This window comes from Sciurus carolinensis, chromosome 8, assembly GCF_902686445.1.
Source record: "Sciurus carolinensis chromosome 8, mSciCar1.2, whole genome shotgun sequence".
Lineage (NCBI taxonomy): Eukaryota > Metazoa > Chordata > Mammalia > Rodentia > Sciuridae > Sciurus > Sciurus carolinensis.
The window spans coordinates 102,510,801-102,526,710 of record NC_062220.1 but is presented as its reverse complement, the minus strand read 5'-3'; the positions used below and the strand labels follow the sequence as shown (position 1 = coordinate 102,526,710).

At 46.7% G+C, this 15,910-nt stretch overlaps 1 protein-coding gene across 5 annotated transcripts in view; it reads right to left on the bottom strand.

Moving 5' to 3' along the window:
* Positions 1-3,156: 3,156 nt before the first annotated feature.
* Positions 3,157-15,910, bottom strand: part of Ogdh (oxoglutarate dehydrogenase) — a 78,775-nt gene continuing 66,021 nt past the window's right edge. For all 5 annotated transcript variants that reach the window (XM_047561675.1, XM_047561678.1, XM_047561679.1 and 2 more), the window contains 13 exons: positions 12,529-12,708; positions 11,928-12,080; positions 10,893-10,995; positions 10,439-10,567; positions 10,023-10,173; positions 9,603-9,730; positions 9,335-9,513; positions 8,873-8,944; positions 8,046-8,174; positions 6,701-6,773; positions 5,075-5,238; positions 4,441-4,595; positions 3,157-4,315 (listed from right to left, as the gene is read on the bottom strand). In XM_047561675.1, coding sequence (XP_047417631.1) covers positions 4,195-4,315; positions 4,441-4,595; positions 5,075-5,238; positions 6,701-6,773; positions 8,046-8,174; positions 8,873-8,944; positions 9,335-9,513; positions 9,603-9,730; positions 10,023-10,173; positions 10,439-10,567; positions 10,893-10,995; positions 11,928-12,080; positions 12,529-12,708 — 1,737 coding nt within the window. In that variant the 3' untranslated portion in view covers positions 3,157-4,194. The remainder of the gene's footprint in view (positions 4,316-4,440; positions 4,596-5,074; positions 5,239-6,700; positions 6,774-8,045; positions 8,175-8,872; positions 8,945-9,334; positions 9,514-9,602; positions 9,731-10,022; positions 10,174-10,438; positions 10,568-10,892; positions 10,996-11,927; positions 12,081-12,528; positions 12,709-15,910) is intronic.

The window sequence follows — 15,910 nt, the reverse complement described above, 5'->3', positions numbered from 1 at the left end:
AGCTCTGGGTTGGGAGGGTTGGTAAGGAGACAGGGTCTCTGCAGGTCCCAAGGCTACAAGCTCCTCCACCTCAGTGGACAAGGGAAGAACACTGGCCAGGGGTCTAGACTTACCTGGGTATTCTGTGTATTTCTGGGGTGGGAGGAGTGCTGGGGATTGAACTCAGGAGCACTCAGTCACTGAGTCACATCCCCAGTCCTATTTTGCATTTTATTTAGAGACAGGGTCTCACTAAGTTGCTTAGCACCTTGCTTTTGCTGAGGCTGACTTTGAACTTTGGATCCTCCTGCCTCAGCCTCCTGAGCCACTGGGATTATAGGCGTGGGTCACTGCACAAGGCTTATGGAATCAATATTTTAAAAATATATTTTAATTGTCAATGGATATTTATTTATTTATTTATATGTGGTGCTGAAAATCGAACGCAGTGACTCACACATGCTAGGCAAGCAAGCACTCTACCACTGAGCCATGATAACCCCCCACAGGATCCTCAACAGGGAAATTTTCTGTTGTCTCTGTTCAATTCAATCCTGATTGACTTCTATTCCAATGGGGAATTTAGTATACTACCAAAAAGTTAGGACTAAGGATTACTGAATATTCATTGCAATTCACTTTTTCACTGGAGGGCAGGGAATTAGGGTGCTGGGTCTCCCAGTCAACCCAGTGGTACCAGCATCCTTCTTCCTCACCAGGGATAGAGAGAAGCCTCAGTCCATCACTTGGCCACCCCCAGGCAGCACTTGGGGCTTGGACCACAATGAGTTCATAACAGGTGGTGCTCTTCTTCAGCAAGGTGCTAGCCTTTGGCCCTGGCCCTGATCCCATCCCAACTGCTAGGGCATCAGCAGTGTCACCCTATGGGGCGCTACAAGATCTCTGGCCTGTTCAGAAACCCCTTGACTGGCAAAGCAAGCTGGTAATCTCTGACCGGTATCTGGCTCAGGTACTCAGGGACCTTTGTATCCAGAAAGAACAAGGAAGTCACATCAGGTCTGGACTCTGTTCCTAACAGTGGCACAGGAGGGCAGGTTTTCACTGTCCCCATCTGCCCTGCCCCACTGGCAACAATTCAAGAGCCTTGAGAAAGCCTTGGAGACCAAGATGAGGCCTCTCTGTACTTTCAGTTCAAGCAAAGGGTGGGTGACAGGATTGGACTTGAGGAAGTGGGAGCCATATTCAGGCAGTATGTCTGTGGCTCCAGCCCATACCGCCCCTCACACATACCCAACCCTAGCTTTTGCGCCCCTGGCCTTGCTTTGTGCCACTGCTGTTCTATTCATAGTACACTTGCACACACAAAAACTGATCCCAGCCCACTAGTCTCATCTAACATGCAGAATGCTTCCAAGACTACAGGGAGTTTCTTCCTTCCAACAACTATTTTTTTTCCCATTTTTGGGAAGAGGACAATTAAAAACTGAAGCAGAGGACTGGGGGTGCAGTTCCATGGTAGAGTGCTTGCCTAATGTATGTACCTGTTTGATCCAGAATGGCAAAAAAGTGAAGCAGAACAAAACCAACTGGGTAACCACCCGATTGCTAATTGTTATGGTTTGGATGTGAAGTGTCCCCTAAAAGCTCACATGTGAGACAATGCAGGAAGGTTCAGAGGAGAAATGATTGGGTTCTAAGAGTCTTAACCCAATCAGTGCATTAATCCTTGATGGGATTGATGTGGTAGGGTGTGCCTGAAGGAAAATTGGGGTGTGGCTATAAGACCTATTTTGTATCTGGAGAGTGGAGTTGCTTTGCTTCCTGATGATGTGAGCTGCTTCCCTCTGCCACACTCTTCTGCCATGATGTTCTGCCTCACCTCGAGCCTGCAAAGGGAGTCGGCCTTCTATGGGCTAAGACCTCTGAAACCGTGAGCCCTCAAATAAACCTTTGCTCCTCTAAAATTGTGCTGGTCAGAACCTTTTAGTCATAGCAGTGAAAAAGCTGACTAAAACAATAATGTTGAATGCCTGGTCACTCAGCAGTAAAACCCATCAGTGGTGGCATCTGGCCCCCTATGGCCTGATTGTCCCTAGTCTTTCCAGAGCTCTTACACAGCTCTCTTCTTGCAGGGTATTTAAGGTTACAGATGCACATGTGGAGAACTCATTGAGATTCCCGGCCTACCCCAAGAACTCCCACTGGAAGGGCCTGTGGCCAGTGACTTAAGGGTCACCAAACTGAGCTGCTTCAGGAACTAACCTGAGCCCCTTTCTGAAAAATGTTCTCAGGCCCTCAGAATCAGTCTAGGCTCTGCTCATCTGCATCCCTGCCAGCCTGAAAGGCAAGCCCCAGCCTGCCTGCCACAGCCACCCTAGGCCCAACACCCAGACGGGATGGAGAAATGGAGTCTGGTGAATGTCATGATCTTGTATAGGACTCAGGTCAGAAATCTTTCAAGGTCCAGGGCACCCTCTGTACAGTTGATCCACCCTTGCCTGTGGACCCTGACAGGTACAAGGAGTGTATGATGACCACAGCCAGATGCACAGGAGTACCCTGATCTTTGCAGCTTTGGGGATAGGGTAGCTGTTCCCATACAAGGGACTTGCTTTGCCTGGTACAGTTGCCAGTCATGTAGTGACTGGAAGATCCTTGAGTCATGCTGCAAGAGGACAGCAGGAGAAATATGAAAAGATTCTGAAGAGGTGTGAGGGCCAAGGGTCAGGGAACGTACTACCCAGAGAGCAGGGTGCTGGATCCAGGATGCCATGGTAGGCCAGTGACTGACTGGCTTGCTTGGTATGGGCTAGAGATAGTGGGCTCTTTGCAGGGAACACTGAACTTTGTTGGTGTGAGGTCTCACTTCCAAGTAGGATGAGCTGCTTGGCCTAGCAACTATCATTAAGATAAGCCTCCTAGGCATGCTGGCTGAAACAGATGCCCAGAGTACTTTTTGTTTAGGTGGAGTAAGTTACATGGATCCAAGGAAAAGAAGGCTCAGAGAGGCTGCAACTATCCACACCTTGCTCATGACAATGGCCACAGATGCCTGTGAGGGACTGTGCAGGGCTACTGGCACACTGTGAAGCAGGGCAGGTGGTGACTGGCAGTCCCCATCCATTAAGGAGGGGCTGCTACCCAGGCAGGTTAGGAGAGGTCTGGCTGAACCTGTTCCCTGGGGAGAAGTCGGAGTGTATAAAACAACAGCAGACAGTCAATGGATAACTTAGTTTATGGGTCAAGCCAATGCAATGCAAAGTTATTATTTTTTTAACCAAAATAAATAAATCAGATCTGTCCCTGTGAAGGTCAAAGTGAGGGACAAAGGGCAGCTGGCCTCTTGGCCTGCCCTGCCCTCACCCATCCCCCTTCTCCTGCCTCGGACCTGCTTTGGCACAGCAAAGAAAAAGATGCACTGAAAGTCTCCATTGTGTTTAAGGGAAACAGCACAAAGAAAGTGGAGTGGCTTGGGTAGGGGGTCAGATGAGGAAGTTGGGAGTCAGCAAGACCAGCAGCAGCAGCCAGCGCCCTGACTGTGGGACCCAAGAGGGTTTCTGGGGCTTACACTGAGTCTGTGGGCTCCAGGGGCTGCCTGGCCCCAGGTAGGGTGGGTAGGACATGGCCCCCATGCACAGCCCATGACCTTTGAAAGGAAGGGCAGCTGAGATGGTCACTGCACAGCTCAACTGAACCCCACTGTGCCAGGTCAGGTTGAGGCCTCCCCCACTGCCCTGTTATCCTCATCTCACAGCTGAGGCCCACCCTGAAAAACTCTGCCAGCTATGGTTTCTCTGTGACTTCTTAGGCCAGGCCCCAGCAAGCAAAGCAACTCCAAGTTCCAGTGTAGGATCTGTGCCTTGCTGGGTGACCAAGACTGCCAGCACCCTGGGAAGTCACCTGAGGTCCTGCTTTTGCCCTGGGAGGTGATATGGTAGGGAGGGGCATGATTAGAGTTGACCCTCCCTAAGACATCCTGGGGGGTTCCCTTTCCTTCTCCTGTTCCCCTTGCCTCCACGAAAGCTGCTCAGCTTGAGAGGTTAGCACAGGCTGGACAGCAACTGGCGTGGGGGGTAGCAAAGCACTCAAGGGGGACAACAGCCTAATTCCTATGAGAGCAGGGCAGGGGTGGTGGTGTGCGGCACAGCGAGAGGGGCAGAGGTGTGGGCAGCGCTGAGGCACTATTCTTTAGTTGAGAAGCAATGGGCATCATGGATGTGGGGGGGTCTGTGGCCCAAGAAGCCCCTGGAGCGTCTAAGAGAATTTTTTGAAGGCATCCAGATCAAAGGCTGTGTCTAGGAAGCGCTGTAGCTCTGTCAGATGGGTTTTCTTGTTGCCAGTGGCTGGAGCAGCTGCTGGATCCCGGCCAGCATACCTGAGAGATAGGGAGCAGTAAGGAAGTGGCCACCAGTGGGTCCCTCCCACTTTTCCCTCTCCAGCATGCTCCCAGGCTAACTGCCCACCAGCCTGAGGGAAGGTCCTATAGGCTTTCCTGCTCACCAGACAGGCTTGGCGCGATCGATGGTGGTCCGAAGTCTCGGCTTCACATAGTCGTAGTAGCCTTGGTTCTTGTGTTCTTCCTGGCACCAGGCCAGCTCAGCATTGGGGTACTTCTGCACCTCCTTCAGCAGGAGGTCAAAGGGGAATGGTGACAGCTGGGAGAGAGCAAGGTAGATCAAGAAAGGGATGTTCAGCTGTGCATGGTGGCACATGCCTATAATCCCAGTGGCTCCGGAGGATGAGGCAGGAAAATGGCAAGTTCAAAGCTGGCCTCAGTAACTTAACAAGGCCCTAAGCAACTCACTGAGACCCTATCTCTAAATAAAATATAAAAAAGGACTGGGGATGTGGCTTAGTGGTTAAGCGCCCATGGGTTCAATCCCTGGTACCAAAAAAAAAAAAAAAAAAAAAGAGAAAAGAAAAGAAAAGAAAGAAAAAAAGGGATGTTCAGAGAGCAGGCAGGGTCAGGCAAGGGGAGGCTGGATGTTCAGAAGGGGCAGTCAGTGTTCTAGGTGAGCAAGGTCAAGGACCAAGGATTCCCCATCTCACTAAATAATGTTCTGTGAAGGCACCAGATCCCTGATAGCCCAGAGGACCGACAATAGCACCCAGATGCCATGTCCCCTGCCCTCACCTGCTCAATTCTTGTAATGGCCACCTGCTCTGCCATGTCCCTTGCCTTGCGCTCTCGGGTAAGGTCGTAGTACACCTTGCCAGTGCAGAAGAGAAGCCTCTTGACTTTGTCTGGGGCCTGAGCTGCAGGGCCATCTTCTGGGATCACCCTCTGAAAGTGGGTTCCTGTAAGAGAATTCCCATGGACAGGTTGGTCCCCTCTCCAGGGCATGTCCAACTGTATATGAAGAGAGATTCATATGAGCCATATGTATATGAGATAGGGCTATGCTTGTGATGCCCAGATGGTTTCTGAGAGTTAGAGATGCTTCCACTTCACCAGCCTCTGATACCTGTGATCTGCTCAGACCATAAGTACTTTGCAAAGCACACTGTGTGTAACAAGTATATAGCACACTGGGGGGAAAAAAAAAATCAAACAACAAATGAACAAATAAACCAAAAATTAACCATATACAACAGAAATATTGGGGAGGATGTGGAGAAATTGGACTCCTTATACACTACTGGTGGAAACGCTAAATGGCATAGCCACAGTGGAACAGTTTGGCATTTCCTCAAATAGAATTACCATATGGTCCAGCAATGCCACTTCTGGGTATGTACCCAAAAGAACTGAAAGCAGAGTCTTGAAGAAATATTTGTATACTCATGTTCAAAGCAGCATTATTCCCAAGAGCTAAAATATGAAAGCAACCCAAGTATTCATTGATCAATAATAGATAAACAAAATGTGATATATCCATAGAATGGAATAGTGTTTACCCTTAAATAGAAAAGGAATTGTGCATGCCCATATCCCTAGTTACTAGGGAGGCAAGGGAGGAGGATGGCAAATTTGAGGGCTAGGCAACTTAGCAAGATCTTGTCTTGCAATAAAAATTTAATAAAAAAGGACTTGGACTTAGGGGCTGGGGTTGTGGCTCAGTGGTAGAGCGCTCTCGTAGCACACGTGAGGTCCTGGGTTCCATCCTCAGCACCACGTAGAAATAAAATAAAGGTATTGTGTCCACCTATCCACCTATAACTACAAAAATTTTTTAAAAGTGTGTATATATATATATATATTTACATATATATATATACACATATTTATATAAACACACACACATACTTCAAAAAAAAAAAAAAAAAGACAGACTTGGGCTGGGTATGGTGGCACACTTCTGTAAACCCATCCATCAGCTCAGGAGGTTGAGGCAGGAGGATAATAAGTTCAAAGTCAGCCTTAGCAAAAGTGAGGTGCTAAGCAACTCAGTGAGACCTTGTCATAAAATAAAATAAAAAATGGGGCTGGGGATGTGGCTCAGTGGTCCAGTGCCCGAGTTCAATCCCAGAACTGCTGGTGTGTTACTCACAGACCCACCTCCCATGTCTTTTCCTGTTTGACAGGGCTTGCTTTGAGATCTGGACCTCTGAGTTGGGCTGAGCTGATGGAGGAGGCCATGCACAGCAGCCCTAACTTATAATCTTAGACTCACTTAAGTGCAGTCCTGGGGCACTAAGTCTTCACCCCTTGACCAAAACTGCATCAAGAACCTCAAGGAGCTTCATAAATAAAAGCTCCGCAAGTCCAATAGAACAGCAAAGAACCTTCCCCGAAAATGCCCATTCCCCTCACACCTACCTGGAAGCATCTCATCAAAGTTGGTTCTGGCCTCGGGGTGACGTAGCAGGGATTTGGGTGTAAAGATGATTAACTGAAAGACAGAATAGGCTCATGATGCACTGGGTCGTAAAGATTCTAGAAGCAAGCTGGGAATGGTGGTGTACACCTGTAATCCTAGCAACTTCAGAGGCTGAGGCAAGAGGATCACGAGTTCAAGGCCAGCCTCAGCAACTTAGTGAGGCCCTAAGCAACTTAGCAAGACCTTCTCTCAAAATAAAAATAAAAGATAGGCTGGGGATGTAGCTCAGTGGTAAAGTTCCCCTGGATTCAATTCCCAGCAATGTCTCCTGGCCTCCAAAAAATTCTAGAAGGAAAGTAAAAAACAAAGGCCACCTAAGCTATGACCTTCAGGATCCACAGGACAATCTGTCTCCCAGTTCTAAACGGAGCCTCACTTAGAAGAGGCAGAGGAGAGAAAAACAGACAACCCATTTCTCTGCTGTTCACCTCCCCTCAATGGGTGTTCATTCTCTCCAGGGCAGTACTGAGCCTGTCCTGAGCCCCCAGGACTCTAGGAAAAAGCTCTGAGCCTCTGCTTAGTAATCACAGAACAAATGTACCTCAGTTCATTTAAGGTTGTGAGAGGCCCAGCATCAGGCTGTCCTATCCCTTGTTCTGCAGGCTGCTGGTGACACTTGAGTTGCAAGCCTCAGACCTGCACTCCTCACCCTTACAGTATCTTAGGACGGCAGGGTTCTCCCTGGACCTTTCTTCACACTCTTTTCTCCTCCTAGATCAGTTTTTCCACTGGCCCCCATGTAGTTCCTACTCACCCTTGACATCCAGCTTCGGAACTGCTTCCTGGGGCCCCTCTATTCCCTTGGACCCTACAGGAGCTCACTTCTCTTCAGCACTCAAGATATACCTATGAGACCTGCTCACACATCTCTTCTCCCCAATGCATTGGGCCTTATACCCTGCTCTGATTTCTCTGCATGTTGTGCTCAGCAGCATGTGAGGAATCAGCTCTGTGTGTGTGTGTGTGTGTGTGTGTGTGTGTGTGAGAGAGAGAGAGAGAGAGAGAGAGAGAGAGGGAGAGAGAGAGTTTTTCTTCTGGGTTGCAATAACAAGGGGGGGCCTGGGTCAGAGGGAGAGAGAGAGAGAGAGAGAGAGAGAGAGAGAGAGAGAGAGAGAGAGAGAGAAAGTAACAAGGGGGTCTGGGTCCCTGACACCACATCACGTTCATGCTCCCTTTATAGGCACCACCTAACCAACCCAGAGTAATATGCCAATACAGCTGGGCTAGGGCCCTGGGTCATTCTGAGGCCAGACCTGGTTAAAGGAGGGCAACTCCGCTACTGACCGGCTTCCGGAAGGGCAACAGGATCTGCCGTCGCAGCACATGGAAGAAGTTGCCAGGAGTGGAGCAGTTGACAACGACCCAGTTGCAGTCATATAGCTGATTGATGTCAAAGTTGGATTCTGTAAGGTCCTGCAGAGTGGATGGAATGGTCAGAGGTCAGGTAATAGCACTGCATATTCACTTGTGGGGATTGGGGTCTCATGGGGGCAAGGAGGCCTCACAGTTCCACTCTCAGGTACCTAACTCACCTGGAGGCTCAAGGAGACACTAATGAGCACAGTGGAGCAAGCTCAGCAGGACTATCTCCACACCCTAAGTCTTAGCCCCATTTAACTGTAGCCATCTGAAGGCCAAGCATGGAACTGATGGTATTTTAGGAGACAATTCTAATATTCCTGACAACTGACTTCCAATAATTTTCTTTGAGCACCTTTTTTTGGGGGTGGTGGTACTGGGGATTGAACCCAGGATATCATGAAAATTAGACAAGCACTCTACCACTGAGTACACTCCCAGCCCTTTCTTTGAGCTTTTTAAAATGCTCTCCTGAAGTTTTCTCCTTTGAAGTCTATCTGCATGGCAATTTCTGTGCTTTCAGCAATAGAAGGAGGCAAATGGAAAGTTGCCCTTGCACCTTTATTTTCTGTGCCTTGAGAAAGCTTCTCATTTCAGGGAGACATGCAGGCATGAGGCCACACTGGTTCACCTACTTAAACTCAGAAAAGGGACAACCAAACCAAGGTCTGACACCTCAGGACAACCAGATTAACTTTCCTTCCCAAGGTCCCCACCAAATTCCCCAGAGCAATAGGCCCTACTATACTCACTGGCAGGACATCTGGATCATCATTGCACATCTGCAGGAACCGCTCTGGGCGGGCGGAGGAATGTTCTGGACCCTGGAACCAGACACACAAGTGAGTTTGGGAGCTCTCATATGCTGACATCTGCTGTACTTGTTGTTTCTCTTCCTTCATCAGCTTATTTCTGATTCTTTCCTCTCCTGAGGGCAGAGTTCATTCAATTCCTCTCCCTCCTACTGGTAAAGCACAGGTGTGGGGATGGGGAGGAACCCAAGCACCCCTTGGATGCCTGCATGTCTTGCAGGGAAGGGTCTTGCTCATCTATGGACACATATACTGCTCGCATCCAGATGAGACACTCTTGCCTTCCAAAGTGGCATTTTCAACTAAGATGGGTGGAAAATGCCAGAAGAGCACTTGAGTCTAGGGGGTCCTAAGCATGACCCTCCCAGGTTCTGGGTCTGGTGAGAAGGAGTTGGGACTTACCATGCCCTCCATGCCATGAGGCAGGAGCAACACAATGCCATTCTGTCGTACCCACTTGGCCTGCCCTGGGCAGATGAACTGGTCAATGATGCACTGGGCCATGTTGTTGAAGTCACCAAACTGGGCCTCCCAGAGGACCAGGGCATTAGGGCTAGCCATGGCAAAGCCCAGTTCAAAGCCTGTAATGCAGAGACAAAAGAAAGACATGACTTAGACATCAGCCACCAGGCAAGGGGGACTGTGGAAGAGGCGGGTGGTGGGCACTCACCCAGGACACCATACTCAGACAGTGAGCTATTGCACACAGTGTATGGTGCCTGATTGGGCCAGAGGTGGTTCATGGGGATGCAGGTTCTCTTATCTACATTCTGGTCATGGAGCACATGGTGGCGGTGGCTGAAACAGAACAGTAGGATTAATATGCAGGAACACTGTTCTGTCAGCCAACTGACAGATGCAGCACTAACAGACCCATCAGTGACAACCTGGTGTCTGCTGGTTATTGCAGAGTGGCACCCCTCCTAGTACTTAACAGGAGTATCCATAACACATCAGGGAAAAGGTAAGGCAGACTAAATATCCAGGACTCAGTAACTTTACTGGAAAAAAGTTTCTTCTGGAGAATAAACACCAGAGCCCCTCCATTCCATCTCTCACACTGAAAGGTAAAAAAGCCTCTAAATGGTACCTGAAGGTGCCCCGCTCCACATCCTGGCCACTCAGCCGGACATGGATGCCCTCCTTCAGGAGTGAACCGAATGCCATATACTCTGCCAGAGCCCAATCCACAGTCCGGTTTGTCACCAGCTCCTTGCGAGTCTTCAAGATCCGACTCAGCCCTGGCGAGATATAGTATTCACAGAACGTCAGGCCCAGGCCATGTGGCCACCTCACTTTCTATGCTCCAATAAGCACAGAACCTTTTTCACCTGCAGTGTCAAGGTTTCCTGATTTGCTGGTGACTTCACAGTCTCTACCTTGCTACTTAGCAAGTGCAGGACCTTGCTGAGAGCAGTGGGTAAATTATATCATGCAGGCCTTGCATGCGGTGGGTCTCTGTAGGGCATGAGAGGTGCTGCCTGGGCCAAGTGTAGCACTGTTTACCTCCATGGATGGTGAAGTTCTCTACAGGCACAGAGCTGGCCACATTCCCGATGTGGGTCAGAACATCTTCCTCCAGGCCGGTGGAGGGGCAGGACATGCTCCTAGGCTGCCCATCCAGGGTGAAGAAGCCTAGGAGAGCAAGGACAGGCTGAGGCACAACACCTGCTTTGGAAGGAACATCTGTAGAACAGATCAGAGGAAGTGCTGCTCCTTTCCAGGAAATAAATTATGGCAAGCACAAGACTACTGAGAGACCCAGAGTGAGAGACAGTGAAGACTGGACCATGTTCCCCAGAGAGTACCCTGGGGCGCACAGGGGGCTTTGTGGCAATGGTACATACACTGTGTGTTACAGTCACAGGGAGAGTGGGAGTTATTTTTTGCTGGGAAGAGGTTTAATGGTCCCATCAGATTCTCAAAGGAGTCTATCTGTGGGGGTTGTTTCCTCACTCACCAGGCCAGGGGGAGTCAAGCCAGTGCTTGATGTGCAGTATCTTCTCATCTTTGGATCTGGTAAATGCTTCCTCACAAATCTTATCGTACTTGGAGATTTCCTCCTGGAGAGTCAGGCACAGGAAGTCACAAGAGCACAGCACACACCCACTGCACGGGCCCACCACATCTCAGTCTGACATGCCCATTGCACCCCTGCACCTTGTCCACACACCCTTGCATATCCTCATACTCACCAGTTGCCAAGCCTGCTCCTCCACAAAATGCACAGCCTTTCTAAGATCTGTGGGCAACCTACAACATTCTGTTCTTCTCATTCCTGATAGTTTCTTCCCTGTATTTGCTGGCTGAAGATCCTGCTGACTCTAAGCCCCCGACTCTACATTGTTTGCTGCTGTTTTTGAGTACTAGGGATTGTACCCAGGATGTGTTAGCACTGAGCTATATCCCAAGTCCTTTTTATATTTTCAATTTTGAAATAGGGTCATGCTAAATTCCCAGGCTGTGAATGATCAAACCTATGATCCTCCTGCCTCAGCCTACTGAGCAGATGGGATTACAGGTGTGTACCACTACACCCAGCTCTGACACCCACATTCTTAAGAACTGGTCTAATTCACACAGTTCCTACATTGCCCTGGTAGGACTGGGCTCCTGATCTATGTTGCTGGCAACTGTCCTCTATGGGCCCTGGTCTGCTCCATCATCTCACAGTTTCTCATATGGCCTGCACTTACTTTGCCAGAATTCCTGTCTAGATCTCAGTGGGCCCTTCACCAAAGTGAACCCTTTACTTACATCTCGCCCCACATAATTTGTATCAACTGAGAAAACTTACTGGGCAGCCACTACCTCATCTCCAGAACACCCTTCTCTACCCTCAAAACACTCCTTTGAAGGCCCATCTCCTTTGTAAAGCATTTTGGTTCTCTAGACCTTCCAAGAAGTTATGCACTGAAATCTACAGTGGTAATATATTTCACATGCTTTCACTTGGGTCCTAAAGTAGGGACTGCCTTGGCCTGCCAGGACACACCTCATATTCAGGCTGGTTGACCACACCCTGGGACACTAGCAGCTCTGCGTACTTCTGTAGCACAGGTTTCTGCTTGCGGATCTGCTTGTACATAAGAGGCTGTGTGAACATGGGCTCATCCATCTCGTTGTGGCCATTGCGTCGGTAACATACCTGGTTAAAGTAGAAAGAGAAGACTTGAGATATCAGGGCTAGACTCAGGAAGAAGCACTAGAGGGGCAATTGCCCTATCTTACTATGTGATACCAATAAGCCAAGTGTCTGCTCCCTCAGTTTGTTTCCTCTAGAATTAGGAGCCTTTTCTTCACACAGTAGAGTTTCTTTGACTATCAAATGACATAAAAGGAGAATGATTGGGAGTGTGAACTCTTTATTCACCATGCAGTCCCCTGAAAGGACCAGATGGGCCCATTAATGGTCCTCTTCACCCCCAAAGCTCCTACCTGGAGAGTATTTGGGTATGGGGCTTGGCACGAACACTCTGGTGCTAGAAGGATCCCATATGAGGCCTGGTACTAGAGAGCCCTGAGGTGACTCAGGTACTAATAGAAAGTGGGTAGGTGATGCTTTCCTTAGACATTCTCACACTGGCATCACTTACCAGATCGACAACCACATCCTTGTGGAAGGTACTTCTCCACTCAGCTGCCACCTTGCACACATACATGACAGCTTCGGGGTCATCGGCATTCACATGGAAAATGGGAGCATTCACCACACGTGCTACATCAGTGGGGTATGGGGAGGAGCGGGCCATCCGAGGGTCTGTGGTGAAGCCAATCTGTAAGAAACACATGGCCTGTCAAGAGGACATCTGGCATGGGTGACAGATAGTGCTGGGCATGGCCTGCATTTCCTGCTTGGTAAGTTTGAGTGAGACCAAATGGCCATTGACTTTAAGTTGTTTGTTTTTCCCTATTTGGATGACAAAATTCATATATGTTCAACATAAAGAATTTGGAAGGTAGTGTAAAATCTTAAAGTTACCTATAATTCTGTAGGTTAGAGGACATTGTCCTTTCCAGATTATTTTCTCTGAATGCATAATTATGTAAGTAAACACACACACACATATACACCCACACACTTTTTAAAGTTTTGAATCTTGTTTCCATAATTTTGTACTTGATTCATTTAATACTATGAACATTTTTTTCTTTAAAAAGAACACATATAGGCTTCATAATACTCACTACCACTCAGATATACTAAAAATTAATTATATATTCATAATTTTGTAACTACATTTTAAAAATTTTATTTCAAATATAAAGTTGATAATACTATGTTGATCACCAGTGAACTCATTGCTCAACATAAATCTTAACAGTTTTGCCATAGTGGCTTCTGGGCCTTTCTTATACCTTTCTGCTGGAGCTTGAGCCACAGGACTTCCTCTGCTGAAATTGGAGGACATTCCATGAGCTGCTCTTTATATTTCATATGTACATAAGTAGTACATAGCATCTTCTTTGGCTTGTTGGTAAGTCTAAAATTTTTATGGCTTCACTCATGAAAAACTTGAACAGATACTGCAAAGAACTCCTATATATTCTTCATTAGATTTACCAAAGTCTACATTTTGCCCTTTGTTTATTATTTATGCTCTCTCTCTCACACACATACACCTTCCTTTTCCCTGAACCATTTAGGATAAGGACATTCTCTTACCTAGCCAGAAGCTCAGCCTCAAGCAATTTATGTTATATAATATCATTACGTAATCCAGTCTCATGTGGTATCATACATTCCATCATTTCAAATAATGTTTGCATTATTGGCTACTTTTCCTCAATCTAGAGGAAAAAAGATGTTTAGTTGTCACATCTCTCTACTTCACGTAAATGCTAAAGGCTCCTTTGCTGCCTTTGTTCTTTCGCAGAACTGACATTTCTGAAGAGTAGTTCCATATTTTAAAACCATACAGATATACACACTGTGTTCCTTATATATGATATCACATTCTGCATATTGTATAAATCCTTTGCAACTTGATTTTTGCTTAACATTTGTATTTATGTTTCATTCAGGTTGAAACTTAGCTCTATATTCTTTAATGTAGCCTGGTGCCAGGCGTGGTAGCACATGCCTGTAATCCCAGTGGCTCCAGAGGTTGAGGCAGGAGGATTATGAGTTCAAAGTCAGCCTCAAAAATTTAGTGAGGCCCTCTCTCTAAATAAAATGTAAAAAAGGGCTGGGGAGGTGGCTCAGTTGTTGACAGCCCCTGGGTTCATCCCCAATACCAACAAAAAACAAAATAGCCTAGTAGTAAAGTAGTGATTAACACATAGTAAAATAGTGGTTAACACAAACAATGTTATTGTACCACATTTGTGGTAATACAATTATGGTTTTGACCAACAGTCTTCTACAAGAATACTGAGTATCTGATAGCTTCCTTTGAACAGATTTCTAGAAGGAAAATTTCTATGTATGATTTTAGAAAAACAAGAACCTCAGCAAAGCAGTCACTTCCTCTCCTGTATGGATCTTCCTAACCCCAAACAATCGCATAAACAATGAGTCAAAGCAAGAGACAGAGAAAATATAAATGGTATGGCAGTGGGGATAGCTCAGTGGTAAAGTGCTGGCCTAGCCATGTGTGAGGCCATGGGTTCAATTCCTGGCACTGCATAAAAAGAAAAAAGGCTATATTAACAAAACTACTCTTTAGAAAGGTCTATGAATTCTATAGTCATGTCAATTGCTTTTAAATACTCTCCTTTCTCATACTGAGTGAAGAAAAGATTAGCAATAACCACACATTGATAAGTACATTAAGAAATGTAAAGAGCCTGACATGTAAGAGAGCCTGAACAGTCTCAGTCAATGGTACCAAAGCCACCATTGTTCATCTAGGTCTTGGTACTCAGGGAAAGGAGGGCCTACAACAGGAGAGTTAGTGTCACAATATGCCTTACTTACATCAGGCGCATAAGAGAAAAGAAAAGAGCTCTGAGAGGGTGAGAATACAGTCCCCAGAACACCTCTCTAATATCTACTACTGTTCTGAGCTGTTTTCAAGCATATATTTATGGGTAGGTACACACACACAGATAATGGGAAGTGTCCTCTAAATACTGCTCTGTCCTTGACTGTCACTACCAGTACATTACTAAAAACTCTTAGTATACTTTTGAGGTGTGCTGGTAGGAAAACCTTGCTAAGTGGAACTGCTGGTTCAGGACATGAAAGAACCTTAGAACCAAATGACTTACCCTCTCAACCCTGGCTGAAGCTCCACCTACCTCACTCTGACAACTTGTTCACTAAACATTTCCAAGGAGGATGAGCACATTTTCCTGCTGAACAGGTCTGACTGCTGGAGGTTCTTACTTTCATTCAACTGAAATCTGCTTTGAAGTATCTGTCACTCACTGGCAATGACCTTGTTCATCATATTCTTTACTTGAATCATTAGCATTTGAGAACAGCTTTTGTGTGTCCCAGGAATTAGGCTACATATGACCAGCTTCTGTCATTCCTACTCAGATATTTTGTGGACATTATGCCATCCTAACATGCAGTCTCAATTATACCCAACTAAAAGACATGACTTGTTATCATAAAAAGGTGGACAAACCAAGGTCCTCCACTGTATTTGCATAGTCTGACTTCAGAAACTTTAATTGTTAATATTGCAAAAGGAGGGTCTCAAATCAATGATCTAAGAAACTATTCAGAGAAGACAAAAATCAAACCCAAAACTAATAGAAGGAAAAGAATAACAAAGAGCAGAAATAAAAAAAATAGAAAACAGGAAAACAAAGGAGGAAATGCAATGAGACCAAGATTGTTCCTGGGGGAAAAGATGGGTCTATAAACAGACTAACAAAGAAAAGACAAAGACATGTCTCAAATCAGGAGTGAGAAGGGATACTAATACATACAGATCCTATAGACTTAACAGGCTAATACAAACTTTCTGCCCATAAATCCTGCAGCCTAAAGGAAAAGGATACACTTCCTAAAAAATAAAAACC